The 17,481-nt window shown below is 51.0% G+C and overlaps 1 protein-coding gene across 1 annotated transcript; it reads right to left on the bottom strand.

The window, feature by feature from the left end:
- Positions 1-1,221: 1,221 nt before the first annotated feature.
- On the bottom strand, positions 1,222-13,309 carry CHRNB2 (cholinergic receptor nicotinic beta 2 subunit). The gene is made up of 5 exons (XM_035098247.2): positions 13,193-13,309; positions 11,456-11,500; positions 9,938-10,047; positions 7,118-8,135; positions 1,222-1,401 (listed from the first exon to the last, which is right to left on the bottom strand). Exons 1-5 carry the CDS (start codon positions 13,220-13,222, stop codon positions 1,231-1,233), a joined length of 1,374 nt encoding a protein of 457 aa, XP_034954138.1. The 5' UTR covers positions 13,223-13,309; the 3' UTR covers positions 1,222-1,230.
- Positions 13,310-17,481: the final 4,172 nt, after the last annotated feature.

Raw genomic sequence — 17,481 nt, forward strand, 5'->3', positions numbered from 1 at the left:
CTATTTTATTGGTACCGGTATTGCAGTGTCAGCGTTTGGCTTGTCAGGAGCAGAGGAGGAGAGGGCCAGGAAGACACACCCAATGGCTCTGTGGGGGGTGGGGGACACTGGTCTCTCTACCGAGGCTGCTGGTGATGGCCCAGAGCGGAAGACCCCTCCTGAACCTGTCCCTGGGTGGCCAGACCACCAGTTTGCGCTCCATCTCCTCTGGCCACACACACACATTGTTAGGGGAGGTGGTCTTGCGATCAGTCTGTCCTGAGAGATCCTGAGAGTCCCTGACCTTGTGGGTGTATTGGTCAAATCTGATGGGTGGTCATAGGAGCCCCCCTGCGAAAATGTCCTTTTGTTCTGTCAAGCTCTCCCCACACCACACGTCTCCCCGCCGAGGGTTGCGCCCAGGGGTGGCCTTCCAATCTGCCGCTGCTGCTCCTCCTCAGACATGGAGGGTGTAATGTGTATATTTAATTATATATAGACACATAGATTATTATTATTATTTTTCCCTGAGTTGGGAGCTGGTTCCCCGTAATTGGCACAAGCCAGGGGGTATGGAGTGGGTGGGGAAGAAAGCTGTAGTCCGTATCCAAAATGCCCTCAAGGCTGCAAGACCCTCCCCTCACCCTCACCGCTACGGTAAGCAGCCCACCGTCCCCTGTGTTCCAGAACACATCCCGACAGCCGTCCAGGAACTTGGAAGGAACTGACTCCTCCTGGCTGCTTGGAACTGACATCTCCGATCAATGGGAATGGAGGGAGCTGCCTAAAATGAGCAGATCAGACAGCCAGGCCTGACCCTTCTGCAACCTTTTCCACCCCCTCTTCTTTTTTTATTAAGTGGGGGAGCCAGGGATCGAACCTGGGACCTTCTGCATGCAAAGCAGGTGCTCTACCGTTGAGCTACCATATCATCCGGGCAGCCCGGAAGAAACCAACCTATTCCAGTATTGTCGTTTTGGCTCTGGCCCGCTTCTCTCCAAGCAAGGCTCTGTTCTCAGTACTGAAGCATGAGCCAGGGGCAATGGCAGACAGCAGGGGAAAGGGCCAGCAGTCCCTTACTGAGCGCACCTTCGGCCAGCGTCCATAAAAATAGGGATCGGGTAGGGTGTCTCTCTGTCCCACTTCATCTCCCTCCCTCCCTCCTCCCTCCCTCTCTCTTTAATCTTCCTTTGCCTGCCTCTCTTCGCTCGCTCCAAAAAGGTTGGCAAAGGAGAAGGGTGAGACCAGGTGCTACTTGGAGCCGGAACCACCGTGGTTGATCTGCAGGAGGGAATTGGTGGCATAGTTCTGGAAGAGAGGCTGCAGGAACATGCCGATGGTGCCAAAGACGCAGACAAAGACGAAGATCCACAGGAAGAGGCGGTCGATCACCATGGCAACGTACTTCCAGTCCTCGCTCACCTGGGAAAAGGGCAAGGATACGGAAGTTAGCACCTGTCCGCTGGACCCCTTTTGGGCTTGGCAAGCACCTGTTGTGTGTGTGTGTGCCCACTTGTAGGGCCCACTTCCGACCAAACGGGTGCCAGATCTAGGTTTTATAAAATACACACTCCACAGAAAGCCGAATCAGGGCTGTCTTAAGCATATACGGCGCCGGGGTGCAAAGATCCGCCCGGTGCCCCCCCCATTGCCCAGTCCCAGGCATGCAGGAGGGCAGAGAGGGCCACCTGCTTCAGCATCTCACTGGCTCGGTCGCCCCCGAACTCACGACGCAGAGCCGCCCACAGCAGAAGAGCCTGCCGTGGCGCTCCAACCGACAGGCGGGCTCTTCCCCGGACTCAACTCTCGGGCCCTGGACTCTCGACCTGGCGCCCCTGAGAGCCTGGCGTCCAGGTGTCCTGCACCCCTAGTGCCTATGAGTAAGACGGCCCTGAGCCCAATCCTCCACCCTTCAAAATTCAGGAAATATTCCCTGAGAAAAAGTACACTTTATTTCAGCACACAGAACACCCCCCCCCCAAAGCCGTCTTGGCTCTCCTATTGACTATACATGTTTCCTCTGCAGAAGGAAATATCTTGGCGAAACTTTTCCCAATAGTTCTTTCACTTCAAGCCCTTCAAATCCTGTCTTAAGGGCATATCTTGTGTAGGAATAGGGTGGGCCTGCGACCTTGATTCAGGAACTAAAGTATTTAGCGTCTCAGAAGAATGGCCCAGACCGGCCAGGAAATGCAGTCAGTAAAACATTATCAGGGATCTTGAAAGACGGGAGAGAAGCCACACTCTCAAATTTCTGTTGTAGACCAATTCTTTCTGTGATGTATTTATGATGCCTTTTGGGTGGTCTTTGGCTAAGGGGCTTGGCAATTCCTGAAGTCTTTAAAGGTCCTTGTACAGTACACCTTTGTTCTGGGTCTCTCGCCTCCTTGCGAGGAGCAGAGGGGACTCTCTTGCAACAGGGAAATAAAGATCTTCCTTGCTTTTGTCGGATCTTGCCTCCATCCATTCTTCTCTGACCGACAACGGACTTAGGGGACACCGAGTCCCTTGATGAGGGATCAAGGCTGTCAAAGCCAACTCCAAATTTTTCTACAGCTGGGGTAGCTGGGGGCAGTGCCCCACCCACCTTCATTTGCCTCCCATCACCCCAGTGGTGCAGCAGTTCAGGGATGCGAGGCAGGGAAAAGACCCATTACGATTTCTGCAGCCCAGGCCTCACCTCCAGCATCCTAGAGCCAGCCAAACAGCATGAAAGGAGAGCTTTTTAGCCGCTGAGAAGTCTTCTCACCCTTTGTGCTGATTGGAGCCAATGGGAGTGGAAGGAGGGGAGTGGGCCATTGAGGGTGGTCTCCTGGGGTCACACTGGAGAAGGGGCTCAGGAAGAATACTGGTAAGTGTTCTCTGCATGCTCCAAAGCTAAGCATCTAGGAGTACTGAAACCACAAGGTGCTTCCTTTTCAACAGAATGACGAACAAGTTCTGTTACAGAGAATGGAACTTCCAAGGAAAACTCAAGTTTCTCTGAAAGAAGATATTGGAGCACTCCAAATCATTTGACGTGTTCTTGCACAAAAATTGGTAGAGCTGAAAGGCCAAACATGGGGATAGGATCATAGACTCGTAGAGTTGGCCGGGACCTCTGAGGGTCATCCAGTCCAACCCCTTGCAATGCAATAATATTGATCATTGCAACAACAACAACGATAATAATTTATACCTCACCCATCTGGCTGAGTTGCCCCAGCCACTCTGGGCAGCTCCCAGCAGAATATTAAAAACACGATAAAAGCTCAAACATTAAAAACTTCCCTAAACAGGGCTGCCTTCAGATGTCTTCTAAAAGTCAGATAGTTGTTTATTTCCTTGACATCGGATGGGAGGGCGTTCCACAGGGAGGGTGCCACTACCAAGAAGGCCCTCTGCCCGGTTCCCTGTAACATTGCTTCACGCAGGGAGGGAACCGTCAGAAGGCCTTCGGAGCTGGACCTCAGTGTCTGGGCTGAACGATGAATGTTATTGCATAATTGTATAATTATATGATTGCTGTCTAATCTTAGAAGGGGCGTATGAGGGCGCATTTCTGTGACTATCTTGAAGGGATCCTGCACTTCTGAATTTGCCACCACACACCTGTCTGCTTCCTTACAGCCGGTCCAATGGGTTAGCTTCCTCCTCCTGAGTCTCAGTTTTGCCCTTGTAGAACAGAGCAGGAAGGAAGAGCAGAAGCAATTGGCCTTGCCTGTCATTGGCTCTGGCGCCACCTGCTGTTGATCGTCTTTCTTCTTTGATGATCACTTGTAGCTGAGTAAGATTGTCTTCCATAAATACGGTTTTAACAGTGAGTCCGTAAGTGACTGTGGAGGCCAATTCTGGATCCACACGTCCTTCCACAGTGGGGACAGAGGTTCCCTTGCGGGAGTTCAACACGGTGAGGGTTTGCCAAACGTGCCTTCCTCTTTCTCCCTTTTGTCCTGAGTTCGAGTGTCTTCAAAGTCCATGACCACCTTTGGTAAAGGCTGTTCTCCATTCTGAGCGCTCGCAGGCCAGTGTTTCCCAATTGTTGGTGTTTATACTACTTTTTTCCCCTCTGCTGCCCTTACTGCCCCAATGAGTACCAGCCACCACAATTATTAGTGGGTTGTTGTTTTGTTTTGTTTTTTTACAATGTCAAATATTGGTTCAGACCACAGCGTCCCTTCTCCCCTCCAGTACTTTCCAGCAACTGGTATTCAGAAGCATTCCTGCCTTCGACTGCGGGTGACGAAAGGTGCGTCCCGAGTATCTCCGGCCTCGCCCCCCCCCATCAGTGCTCAGCTGGCCTGGCCCCAAACCTGCAGCCTCAGAGCTGCCATTCCAGGTTCCCCTTCCTCTCGGTTCCTATGGCAACTGCATCATACCTGACACCTCCCTGGTCCAGTGGGCATTGAGCATCTCCGTCTGCAAATAGTTTCTGGCAAGGCTACCATATCAGATGAATGATTTGCTTTGGTGAGGAAGGCGGGGGGGGGCTAGCTTTGACCCATTGCTCTCTAGCCACAGATGAATGTGCCCAAAATACCCCCAACATCCCTTGTAATGTTTTATTGTTTTTATGTATGTTGGAGGCTGCCCAGTGTGGCTGGGGCAACCCAGTCAGATGGGCAGCGTACAAATAATAAAATTATTATTATTATTATTATTATTATTATTATTATTATTATTACACCAGCAAAGCAGCAGACCTCCAAGAAATAAAAGTCTGTTTCTCCCGACTTCTCTCTCTCTCTCTCCCCCTCCGTCCCTTTCATCCATATCTCACTGCACATGAATTTTTCATGCGCCTTCAGCACAGGGATCCAGCCGAGCAGAAGGGAAATATTGATTCTGGAGCTCGGTGGTGTCTCGGTTGGAGAACACAGCTGCCCTGCGCTCGGAGATGGGGAACAGGTCAGTAAAGGACAGGATATTCTGACTCATGGCTTGGCAAAGGAGAGGCAGCAGGGAGGTGGGGAGGAAGCAAGGAAGAGACGTGTCTCCCCCAGGAAACATCCAAGGGATGGGAAATTGCCACAGCCTTTTCCCAAAAACAAACAAACAGGGCATCATGTTTCTGGAGGTGATGATTCGAGATATGGTGGGGAAAGCTTTGAAAGAAGTGCCCTGGCTGATCAGAACGAAGCGTCGAGTTATAATGTGTTCGGGTAGAAGTGTCCAAATTCAACCCTTAAAGGCAACCGCTGAGTTTGTTCCCCAGCTACTGGAATTCAGAGGTAGACTTTGCCTGAACAAGGAAGTTCTACGTAGCCCAAGGCAAGGTTACCAGACGTCCCCGTTTCCTGGGGACAGTCCGCGGATTTACAAATCAGTCCCCTGACAAAATCTATTTAATAGGAAGTCGAAAAGTGTTCATTGAAAAAAAATCTGGTAACACATTGAAAGCATTGCGATACCATGTTAAACACTCATGGCTCCTCCCCTTGCAAAGAACCCTGGGAACTGTAGTTTAAGGGTGCTGAGAGCTGCTAGGAAACTCCTGCGACCCTCACACGGCTACAATTCTCAGAGTTCCCTGGACAATAGGATGCAGGATTAGATAATAATTAATAATAAACTTAATAAGTTTGGGGGATCAGCTTCTTATGTCTTTATATCAAACACTGGCAGATTGGTTTTCACCCAGAGATCATTGCCACTGTATGTAAAGGTAAAGGGACCCCTGACCATTAGGTCCAGTCGTGACCGACTCTGGGGTTGCAGCGCTCATCTCGTGTTACTGGCCAAGGGAGCCGGCGTACAGCTTCCGGGTCATGTGGCCAGCATGACAAAGCAGCCGCTTCTGGCGAACCAGAGCAACGCACGGAAACGCCGTTTACCTTCCAGCTGTAGCGGTTCCTATTTATCTACTTGCACTTTGACGTGCTTTCGAACGGCTAGGTGGGCAGGAGCAGGGACCGAGCAACGGGAGCTCACCCCGTTGCAGGGATTCGAACCGCTTCTTATGTCTTTATATCAACCGCCGACCTTCTGATTGGCAAGCCCTAGGCTCTGTGGTTTAACCCACAGCGCCACCCACGTCCCTTCCACTGTATGCATATGTGGTAAAAACAAATTAGAAAGCGAGCCCCATCAACCATCTTGGGACTAAAGGATGCTGTCATGGAAGCTTAAGATGAGATTCCTGGATTGCAGGGGGTTGGATGAGATCACCCTCCTTTAAAAGGCTTTGGGGAAAACTTTGATGCCGGGGGGGGGGGGGCTTGCAGAAAACTGTGAGCAAAGGGGGCTGGAGGAGCTGCAAGGGAATAGGTGAGGGGTAAAGGGGGGGAGTGGGGTTGGCAAGTAGGCGGGTTGGAGGAGTGAGCAGGGGTGGCAGCCCCTAGTATCCTGCACACACACAGAGAGAGCAAGCTAGTAAATTTGGGGGGGGGGACTTATTTCAGGCCCTCCAAGTGTCCCTCTTTTCCAGGGACGGTCCCAGATTTGCAGAAGCCATCCCGGTTTCAGATTTGATCCCGGAATATTCCCTATTTTCATCGGAGAAATGTTGGAGGGTATGGAGTGACCCCCCGAAGCCAAGGAGATCAGTAACTACAAAACCATTAGAAGACTTCTGAAGGCAGCCCTGTATAAATGTTTTGTTATGTTTTTGTATATGTTGAAAGCCGTCCAGCGTGGCTGGGGCAGCACAGTCAAATGGGTGGCGTATTATTAGTATTCTTTTGGAATAGGATGTCCTTATTTTAATAATAATAATAATAATAATAATAATAATAATAATAGTAGTAGTAATAATTTATTTATACACCACCGATCTGACTGGGTTTCCCCAGCCACTCTGGGCAGCTCCCAACAGAATTTTTTTTTAAAAAAAAACATCAAATTAAAAACTTCCCTAAACAGGACTGCCTTCTGATGTCTTCTAAAAGTTAGGCAGTTGTTTATTTCCTTGACATCTGATGAGCAGGCGCCACCACCGAGAAGGCCCTCTGCCTGCTTCCCTGTAACCTCACTTCTTGCAGTGAGGGAACCGCCAGAAGGCCCTCGCAGCTGGACCTCAGTGTCCAGGCTGAACGATGGGAGTGGAGATGCTCCTTCAGAAAAGTGTTGGTGGGTATGTTATTTACAAGGTTGACTTAAGGCAACAAAGACCCCGTCGCCACCGCCCTGCCCACAAGCCCCTTCCCTTCCAGACACTCACACTCTGGTCATCGTCTTCGCTCTTCATATGATCCGCTATGAAGCGTACTCCGTCCACAGCCTCCTCCAGGCCGCAGCAACAGGGGCCTGGTGGGGGCACCGTTTGACCCGGCCTGTCCCGGTAACCGTTGACTCCCGGCTCCGACGTTTCCGTAAAGGGCCGTCCCCCGCCATCACCACCACCGCTCCCAGTCCCGAACTTCTTGACCGTGGACGGGTTGACATAGCAAGTGCAGGACCTGGCTCCTTCACGGAGGAAGAAGCTTCCGGTCGTCCGCTCCTGGTTCTGCCGCTTCTGGCGCAACCTCTGGCGGGCGCAGTTCTGCCGGGGCTGCTTCATGAAGAGGAGGGTGGGCAGCTTGTCGAGGAAGACCACCTTGACCCAGGGCGGCATGGTGTGGGTGGTCGGCGAGCGGTGGTGGACGTTCAACACACAGACGCTGGTGACGATGGAGAAGGTGACCAAGACCATGGTGAACATCAGATACTTGCCCACCAGCGGCACGTCCAGCGAGGTGGGCGGCACGATCTTGGAGATGAGAAGCAGGAAGACGGTGAGAGCCAAGAGGACCGAGATGCAGAGGGTCATCTTCTCGCCGCAGTCGGAGGGCAGGTAGAAGACCAGGATGGCTAAGGAGGTGATGAGGATGCAAGGGATGATGAGGTTGATGGTGTAGAAGAGCGGCTTGCGGCGGATGATGAAGTCGTAGGTGATGTCCACATAGGTGGAGTCGTTGGGGTTCTCGTTGCGCCGTCCCGGCAGGGCAATGATGTCCCACTCCCCGCTGGGGGTGAAGTCGTCCAAGCTGGCCACCTCGCTCTTCAGCACCAAGTCGATCTCCGTCCGGTCGTAGGTCCACGAGCGGAACTTCATGGTGCAGTTCTGCTGGTCGAAGGGGAAATGCTTCACCTCGATTTTGCAGGCACTCTTGTAGATGGCCGGAGGGAGCCAGAAGATGCTGCCGTCGTAGGAGACGACGGCGTTGGAGTAGAAGGACACCTCGTACATCCCGTCGGCACTGGGGGAGGGGAGAAGAAGGGGAGGGAGAAGGAGAAGCAATGCTCATTGTTGGTCCAGAAGGTGGATGTCAGGGGCTGGACTGAGGAGGAATGGTGGGAGCTGCTGCCCCCTTCTCCTGAACCTTCCCAAGGGGGGCAGGAGGATAGTATTGATTTAGAACAGTGGTTTGCAGAAGGGCATAGTCCAGAGGGGGAAAGCTGGGAAATACTGGGTGAGGAACAGCTAGAAGAGGAAACACCAGGAGGGAGACAGCTGGCAGATTCAGTGTCCTTGGACAGCACTTCTGACCCCCCTTTGCCTAGGACTAGACGGGCTCCAGGAGTGATAGAATGCTCAGGTTACCCGATGTAGGAGTGATGCAGATTAATGGGGACGGAAGAGGGGAAAACCTTTACTGGGAGTGCCGCCATTTCTAGAGAGATATGCATTCCTTTGTCTCTTGCTGTGATTAAAGCACTAACTGGTAAGAATGATCCTTTTGTTTGATCTGCTTATTCACTTCCACCGGGGGAGGGATCCGATTCCCCGAAGCCTGATGGTGCAGGTGCACAGATCAGAGCTCACTCACCAGCCCTACCCATGCCACCCACACGTTCATCATAATGCAGGCCACCCGGACCTGCCTTTTTATTGGTTCGATTCTGTTTATGAATCGCAGCCCATAACATAGTTTGAAGCCCTTTCACAGTAGAAACCTCCACAGCTGAAAGAGTGAAAAGAAGAAAATTGGTCTATAAAAGCGCTTCACTATATAAATACAATTAAAAACTATTTCATGTTGGTCTGGGTGACGCTTTCTAACTCTACAGTTCCATGCGGAAACCAGGGCTTTTGTTTCAGCCAGAACTCAGTTCCAGCACCTCTCAGGTGGGTGCCATTGCCATTATAAGAGAACAAGGGAGGCATTCGTGGTGAGTTCCGGCACCTCTTTTTCTACGAAAATAATCTCAGATCCAATAAACATACAGTCACTCTGTTTCTCACACGCACATACTCATTCTCTGTCAAACATACACGTTCTCTCTCTCTCTCTCCCTCTCCCTCTCCCTCTCCCTCTCCCTCTCTCTCACACACGCATGTGCCACTTTCTAACCTGCCTTTACACCACCTCAATCCCTATCTAGCAGCAGGCAAGGTTTAAAACAAGTGTAGGGGACCTACAGGTGGACGCAGGTGGCGCTGTGGGTTAAACCACAAAGCCTAGGGCTTGCTGATCAGAAGGTTGGCGGTTCGATGGGGTGAGCTCCCGTTGCTGCCAACCTAGCAGTTCGAAAACACGTCAAAGTGCAAGTAGATAAATAGGTACCACTACAGCTGGAAGGTAAACGGTGTTGCTGTGCTCTGCTCTGGTTTGCCAGAAGTGGCTTAGTCATGCTGCCCACATGACCTGGAAGCTGTACGCCAGCTCCCTCAGCCAATAACGCGAGATGAGCGCCGCAACCCCAGAGTCGGTCACGACTGAACCTAATGGTCAGGGGTCCCTTTACCTTTACCTAGGGGACCTTTGGCCCACCAAATGTTGCTGAACTACACCTCCCATCATCGCTGCCCATTAGTCATGCTTGCTGGGGCTGATGGGAGTTGTAGTCTAGCAATGTTTGGAAGCCCAAAGGCCCCCTATGCCCGGCTTTGAAAGCTCTTCTGACACCATGGCATTGTGACAAGGAGGAAGATGGGGCCAGGCGGGGCCCTCCAGATGGTACTGAGGTCCTAATACGGCCCATGAACTGCAGGTTCGCTATTGTCATCCCAGATCAGCAAGTGTTAGACCCAGGACAAAGAATGCCAAGGTGCACCTACTTGTTGTAGAGTACAACATCTGGAAGCCAGATGTGTTTGGATGGCAGCCGCACCTTCTTCATGTCATCAAACTCTTCCGGGTTCCACGTAAGGCGATAATCCTCCCATTCCTGCAATGGAGAGAGAGAGATATATATATATATTGGGGGGGTGGGTCCTCAACACAATCAAGGTGGCCACATCCCCAAGGCTGACCCGAAGTCTCCAGTTTTACCTTGCCCCTTCTAGGTGGCAGGGGGGAGGGCCTGAAACTCCAGGTGGGTGAGAGTGGCTTATTTTGTTTAGTTTTTTAGTATTAAGAAGACTATGCATGTAGCTTGCAAGCTTCAGCCTGGCAGAAAGCTGGCTGCAAATTATCGCATAGAGTCTCTGGGGCGGGGGTCTGTTCTCCTCTGCTCCCTCTTCCCCTCTCCCAATTAACCTCCATCTCTAGAGCTCAGTGGCAGGAGGGGACAAGAGAGAGAGAATCGTGAGGGGCCGCCCCTAGGTCTCAGGTTTGAGCCCTTAAATCTCAGGATCTGGGATGTTCCTGACTGGCAACCCCAGGCACAACTTAGATTTCCACACACACCCCTCTAACTTTCTCCCTACCACACTCAACAGCTTTTCTCGTAGTGAGGGAACCGCCAGAAGGCCCTCAGCACTGGACCTCAGTGTCCAGGCAGAACGATGGGGATGGAGACGCTCCTTCAGGTATCCTGGGCACAATTCAAAGTGTTGGTACTGACCTTTAAAGCCCTAAACGCTTTAGGGCTTTAAAGGTCAGTACCGACACTTTGAATTGTGCTCGGAAACGTACCGGGAGCCAATGTAGATCTTTCAAGACCAGTGTTATGTGGTCTCGGTGGATGTTCCCAGTCACCAGTCTAGCTGCCGCATTCTGGATTAGTTGTACGGTAGTTTCCGGGTCACCTTCAAAGGTAGCCCCCCATAGAGTGCATTGCAGTAGTCCAAGTGGGAGATAACCAGAGCATGCACCACTCTGGCGAGACAGTCTGCGGGCAGGTAGGGTCTCAGCCAGCGTACCAGATGGAGCTGGTAAGAATTCTCGACACCTTTAACAGGCTACTATTCCCAGGATTCTTTGGACCTGTGCACCTGAGTTATGGGGGACCTCTAACAGTGACTCCCCAAAGACCGCAGTGACTGGGCAGTGATTTGAGAAATCAGACGGGTCCTTGAGATATCTTGAACCCTAGGTGTTATGGGGCTTGTAAATTAACGCAAGACCTTTGAATCAGGCCTGGTAGTGTATGGGCAGCCAGTGCAAGTTTTTGAGCACTGGAATGATGCGCTGGTGATTGTCCCCATCAACAGTCTCACTGCAGCATCTCACAACAGCTGGAGCCTCTAGTCTAGATAGTGTCCCACCTAGTGCTCATTTCCTCCTTCCTGCTTCCAACTGCAGCAGAAGGTAAGAGATTAAGCAAACCGCTATTATTAAAAAGAGGCACATTGGTTCTATTTATGAGTAAATTCTAAAATAAAATAAAAGGGGGGTGGCGGCAGGAAACTTACCTGGGTCAGCCACACGTTGGTGGTCATGATCTGCTCCCTCTCGTGCTGTCAATGGAAGCAAATGAAAAGGCATCAGAAGAGCCCGCTGGGTCAAGCCAATGGCTAGTCCAGCATCCTGTTCTCACAGTGGCCAACCAGATGCAAGCAGCTCCTGAGCAAAGGGCCATCTTCCCTCCTGCAACTTCCAGCAACACTGGTACCCAGCAGCATTGCTGCCATGGGCGTACCCAGCGAGGGGCAGGGGGGCAGCTGCCCCTCCCCCCGAAGCAAAAAAAAGTTACCGTATTTTACGGACCATAACCCGCACTTTTTCTCTCTGAAAATTGAAGGGGAAAAGTCGCTGCTGGTTTTGGAAATCGGGCTGTTTCCGCCCCCTCCGCAGCTGCAGCCAGCGACAGGAACGTGGGGAGAGCGAGAAGCAGCCTGAGCTTGGGGAGGCGGGCGGGCGGGAGCTCCATCCTTCCTTCCATCCTTCCTCCCCCCCCTTTCTTTCTTCCTTTTTCTCTCTCCCTCCCTCCCTCCCTCCCTCCCTTCTCTCTCTCTCTCTCTCTCTCTCTCACCCCTTCCTTCCTTCCTTCCTTCCTTCCTTCCTTCCTTCCTTCCTTCCTTCCTTCCTTCCTTCCTTCCTTCCCTCCCTCCCTCCCTCCCTCCCTCCCTCCCTCCCTCCCTCCCTCCCTTCCTTTCCTTCCTTCCTTCCTTCCTTCCTTCCTTCCTTCCTTCCTTCCTTCCTTCCTTCCTTCCTTCCTTCCTTTCTTCTCTCTCTCTCACCAATCCCTCCCTCCCTCCCTCCCTTCCTTCTCTCTCTTCCCTCCCTCCCTCCTTCCCTCCTTCCCTCTCTCTTCCCCTCTCTTGCCCCCCCCGCCTAGTTTTGATCCTAGGTACGCCCCGATTGCTGCCTTCAGTTGTGGATGCATTGTGGACAGTAGCTACTGATAGCTCCTGCCCAATCTTCTTTGAACACAAACTCCAGCTCCCGGCAGCCAGCATGGCCAATGGTCAGAGGTGTTGGGAGTTGTAGTACTACAAGCTTCGGGGGGGGGGCACCACATTCCCTTATCCCTGATACCACGTTAGCTACCCTTGATGCAGAGTATCAAGGTGAGAATTGTTTGACCATGGAGTGGGCTCCCCCAGAAGGCCAACTCTCCTTTTAAGCAGAGATTGGATGGGCATCTGTGGGGGTGATGCCCGCCTTGCAGTGGGTTGGACTAGATGACCGCTGGGGTCCCTTCGAACTCTTCAGTTCTATGATTCTAAAGGGGCAGCTCCAGGAAGGAAGCTTTCTCCAGACTTACAGAAGACCTCTGTTTTGAGCAGCATTTGACCCATTTGGTCTTGTTCCTTCCTGGGCGATCGTTCGGGGGCTTCTTAAGCATTCTCCAGCCCGAACATCACAGCAACTGATGCCAGAAGACATCGTCACACTTTAGGGATCCGCAGAGGTTGCGTAACAGAACTCAGTAGCACAGCATTTGGCTAATCTACTTTATTTACATATGAGCACATATGGAGCACTGTAACATGGCTCCCTCTCTCTCTAGCATCAGACAGCAAAGAGAAAGAACGAAGGACAATAGTTCCACTTCAGCAACACTGTAAGACAAACACTCTGTCTACGTCACTTCCCACTCTGTGGAATGAAAACACATACAGTCATATGACAGACAACAATCCCATGACTGCACACACGGGGAATGAATCTCCAACAGTTCCCACTTCCCCATCTTTGGTACGCACCACACTGATGAGCTGAGCCAACGATACCATCAGCTGCACAGTGACCAACTCGGATCCATTGGTGGCCGGGCGGATCAGCTTGTTGTACCGTGACGGATCCAGGAGATGTTCTACCAACCGCTCTTCTGTGTCTGTGCCCAGGGTCCCTGCGTGGTGGTGGAGAAGGAAGCAAGGCAGAGTAAAGCAGACACCGTTCAGAACAAACACAGAACATACGCACAACGAGGCAGACATTCCTACCTAACCTATCTCTTTTCACCAGTGAGCCATGCAGCTTCCAAAATCAGGATGTTCAGTGATTGGTATTCAGACGTTGACTGCCTATTAATATGCGGGTTTCGTTGAGCTACCGTGGCTGTATTAAATACATCAGTGAGCCTCCCTCTACTTCAGTGTTTCCTATTCTTTAAAAAACATGTTTTTAAGATTAAAACTTTACATTCACATATCGGACGGACAACATGGAAATAAGATTCTAAGGAATATTTTGGACTTCCCTCCTCCCCTTTGTGGGTCCTATTGTTAATCATTTCCTCCTGCATCTTTTATGACAATCCACAGCTTTTACATCTCCACTGTGTCCAAAATACAAGTGTTATTCCAATCCTACTAACAATTTTAACTGTTTACATTTTTTTTATATAAAGATAGGTTATAAATTTTCCCCATTCCTTATTAAAATTTTGGTCTTCCTGGTTTCTTATTCTTCCGGTCATTTTAGCCATTTCCGCATAATCCATCAACTTGACCTGCCATTCTTCTCTGGTCGGGGCTTTCTCTTCTTTCCATCTCTTCTTCCAGAGATGGGCCTCCAGCTGTTGTTAGACTACAACTCCCATCATCCCTAGCGAGCAGGAGCATTGGCTAGGGATGATGGGAGTTGTAGTCCAAAAGCAGCTGGAGACCCAAGACTGGGAAACACTATGTGTCTCCTCAAGACACCTTTCTGTCACATCTTGTCCCTAAGCCAATGAACATTTGTACGAAAAAGCACTATTTTGGAGAGGGATTCAGGGTCCGTCCTGAATCTCTCTTTCTCTCTCTCTCCCCTCCACGAGGCTGGGGCAGCTGCTGTGCTGTACCAGCTCCCCTGACCACAAGCAACAGCCTCCCAAGCAGGCTCGTTTCCAAGCCAGCTTCCTGATGGATAGCTAATCCCCAGGCATTCATGAGCCCATTTTGGCAGGCTGTTAAAATGTCACCGGCTCTTAGCTTGCTCAGAATTACGGCCGGCTGTGATCCAGCGGCCCTCGAGGAGTGCCAAGGCTGCAGCTGAATAAGATTGGAGTCTCTGTGTGTCTTGCTCTTCCTGTCTCGGACTCCATGCGTGGCACCAGAGCCAATGGAAAGAGGAGCCAGCAGCTCGCTCGAATTTTGCCCCCTTCACCCTCCTCCTAAGACTAAGGAGGAGGAAGAGGACAGACAGTGCCACCCCATGAACTGGGAGGAAGTGAGAAGGCAGGCAGGTGGGGAGTTGACTGAAGGCAGGCAGAAGTTGTTGAAGAATGGACCATCCTTCGTTGTGGCTGCAGCATTATCTGAGTCAGGTCCCACCTTATCACCTCTTTTTGTTCCTTTCTTCCTGGGCTCCTTTTGCCTTTAGCTGCTGCATAACAGGCTGAAAGCCAACAGGTCAAGCTGGACCCCGTGTGGTGATAGATAGCAAGGGAGGAATTTGGCCACCAGCCAACTTTTCTGCCCAGTTGTCACAAAGGAGGCCTATTTCAAAAACCTCGTTCCTAACTCTCCTCTGCACCTCCTTCTTCGACACGGTAATAATATTCGGTTCTGGTCGTTCCTGGATGTGTGCCTATATCCACACACTTAGTGTTGGCTGGGGTTTCGGTGAGTGGAGTGTGTGTGCCTTTTAACACTGAAAGCCCTTTTAGCTCCGCGCACAGACCACTTAAAAACAACCACCCAAACCATACGCCGCCGTAAGGATGAGCGCAGCTAAAAGGAAGCCATCAGAAATACATTAAAACGGCAGTATAAATAGAATTTGAAAGGCCAGCTGCATCAGGCCTCCTCTCCCTCAACTGCCACCAGGTAGCAGTCATTCCAGTAGGCTACATCAGTGGGAGCGACGAGAAGTGGGGATCCTTCCATCAGCTGAAAGGCCAGTTCTGTCTCGCACATCCTACCCCTGAGCTGCTTCCATTGCAGCTCCTCATTATAAGAGTTCCTGTTTCACTTTAAGAAAGGGTGCCTGGGTTTACTTCTTCCCTCTTCCCTCCTTGTTGCTTTTTCCTTTTGTGCCATCGCTTTTAGGCCTGCGGGCAGGGAATGCCTTGTTTTAATTTGCAGTCCACAAGCCGTGACTCCTCCTTATAAGAGTCCCAGTTAGGGGGGCAAGGCAGGTGGAAAAGCTTGCCTGGGATGATTCCAGGAGTCTTTCCCATGACTGGAGATCCTTGGAATTGGATCTGGAACTGCTGTATGCAAAGCGCAGGCTCTGCTACTGCTTTATGGCCCCCTCCCCTAAACACCCCCTCAGAAGAGAGAGGAGATCATGCCAGAAAGGGCTGCCCAAGGAAGCTGAATGTTGGAAGATTCAGGACAGACAAAAGAAAGTCCTTCACGCACCACAGAGAGTTAAACAGTGGAACTCACTCCCACAAGGCGAGTGGTGGCCAGAAACTTGGATGGCTTTAAGGCCTGCGGGCAGGGAACGCCTTGTTTTAATTTGCAGTCCACAAGCCGCTCTGCGAACCCTTTGGCTTAAAAAAGGGAGTCCAACTGCTCTAAATAAGTAACACTGAGCGGGGGTTGTGGGGGGGGGACCCTGATGGTTCTTAACTACACTGTTAAAATCTTTGCCAAACGGGACAGGCTCTGCCTGGTGTCTAAAAGAAAGCTATAAAGGTGTGCTCCTTGGCTGAGCAGGGATTTTGAACCCAGGTCTGCATCCCGGTCACTGAATCCCAACAATCTAACTGTTACACCTCACTGGTTCTTTCTTTGTGTCCATTTTCATGCACTGGAACATAGAAAACTGCTTAGAATTTCCTGCACTGACTGGCAGTGGTTGTCCAGGATTTCAGACAGGGGATCTGGAGATGTCTGGGTTTGAACCTGGGACCTTCTGCATGTGAAGCAGCTGCTCTACCACTGAGCTATGATCCTTCCCTTAAATAATAGTAAGATGTTATTATTCCTCATGGTGCCTCCTATCAAATCAGACCACTGGTCTGTCTATCTCGGTATTGTCTACCTCGGGGTTTCCCAAACTTGGGTCTCTAATTGTTTTTGGACTACAATTCCAATCATCCCTAGCTAGCAGGACCAACATTCAGGGATGATGGGAATTGTAGTCCAAAAAAAACAGTGTTTGGGAAACCCTGATCTACATTGACAGGCGGCCACTCTCCAGGGATTCAGATGGAGAAGGAGGGGGGGCTCTCTCCTAGTCCTATGTGGGAATGCTCGGTGCCTTCTGCATGCAAAGCAGATGTTCTACCCTTCCCTTGGGCCAACGACCCCCTGCTGGATTGCTGATACATGCTTTCATTTTCTTTTGCCCCTCCCTGGCATCTGTTAGCTTGTGGGGAAGTTCAGATTAAAACAACAACAACAACAAAACCATATTATTATTATTTCACATAAAACAGGAATGTTGAAAGGGGCATCAGGGAAATGGAAAAGTTTAGGAACCAGACATTCAACAGGAACAGTTTTGCCGCCTCCCTTCAGCATCATTTTTTAATTTTTTGCCAAAACTGCACCAGTTGGATTTTTGTGTGTCAGGTTGCTGTGAAAGGCATGGGGGTGAGGGGAGTGTGCTGGGGAGGTCCGAAACAAATGTGTAACTCTACCCCACACAGCCTTAGCTTTCGGTCCCAGCGCATTGCGATCCAGATCTGCCCACCCCCCTTCCTTTCCTTGCCGAGGCTGTGAATGCAAACGCTTCTGCTTGCTCCCTTGACAGCTTAATTGCAATTTTAGGAAGTGGCTGACAGGCGTTGGAAAACAAGAAGCATGACTTGAGTAAAGAGGTCGTTGGGAGGATCGATCGAAGGAGGGAGAGAGCGAGAGGATAATGTACTGCACAGAAAATATATTTTACGGCGGGGGGGCGGGAGAGAGCGAGAGTGCATGTTTAGTCGGCCGCAGATCTCTGTGCCAACTTTGTCCTTGCGCCAGCATGGCTCATGCAGGCAGCATCACTTGGGGGCAGGATGAGGATGAAGATATTCCTGGAGGAAGGGTGCCCTTGAGCCTAGAGCATCATGTTTCCCTTTCTGATTGTGAGACTACATCATTGGAAGTCTTTTAACAGAGTTTGGATG

The sequence above is a fragment of the Zootoca vivipara genome, chromosome 17 (genome assembly GCF_963506605.1).
Source record: "Zootoca vivipara chromosome 17, rZooViv1.1, whole genome shotgun sequence".
NCBI classification, from domain to species: Eukaryota; Metazoa; Chordata; class Lepidosauria; order Squamata; family Lacertidae; genus Zootoca; species Zootoca vivipara.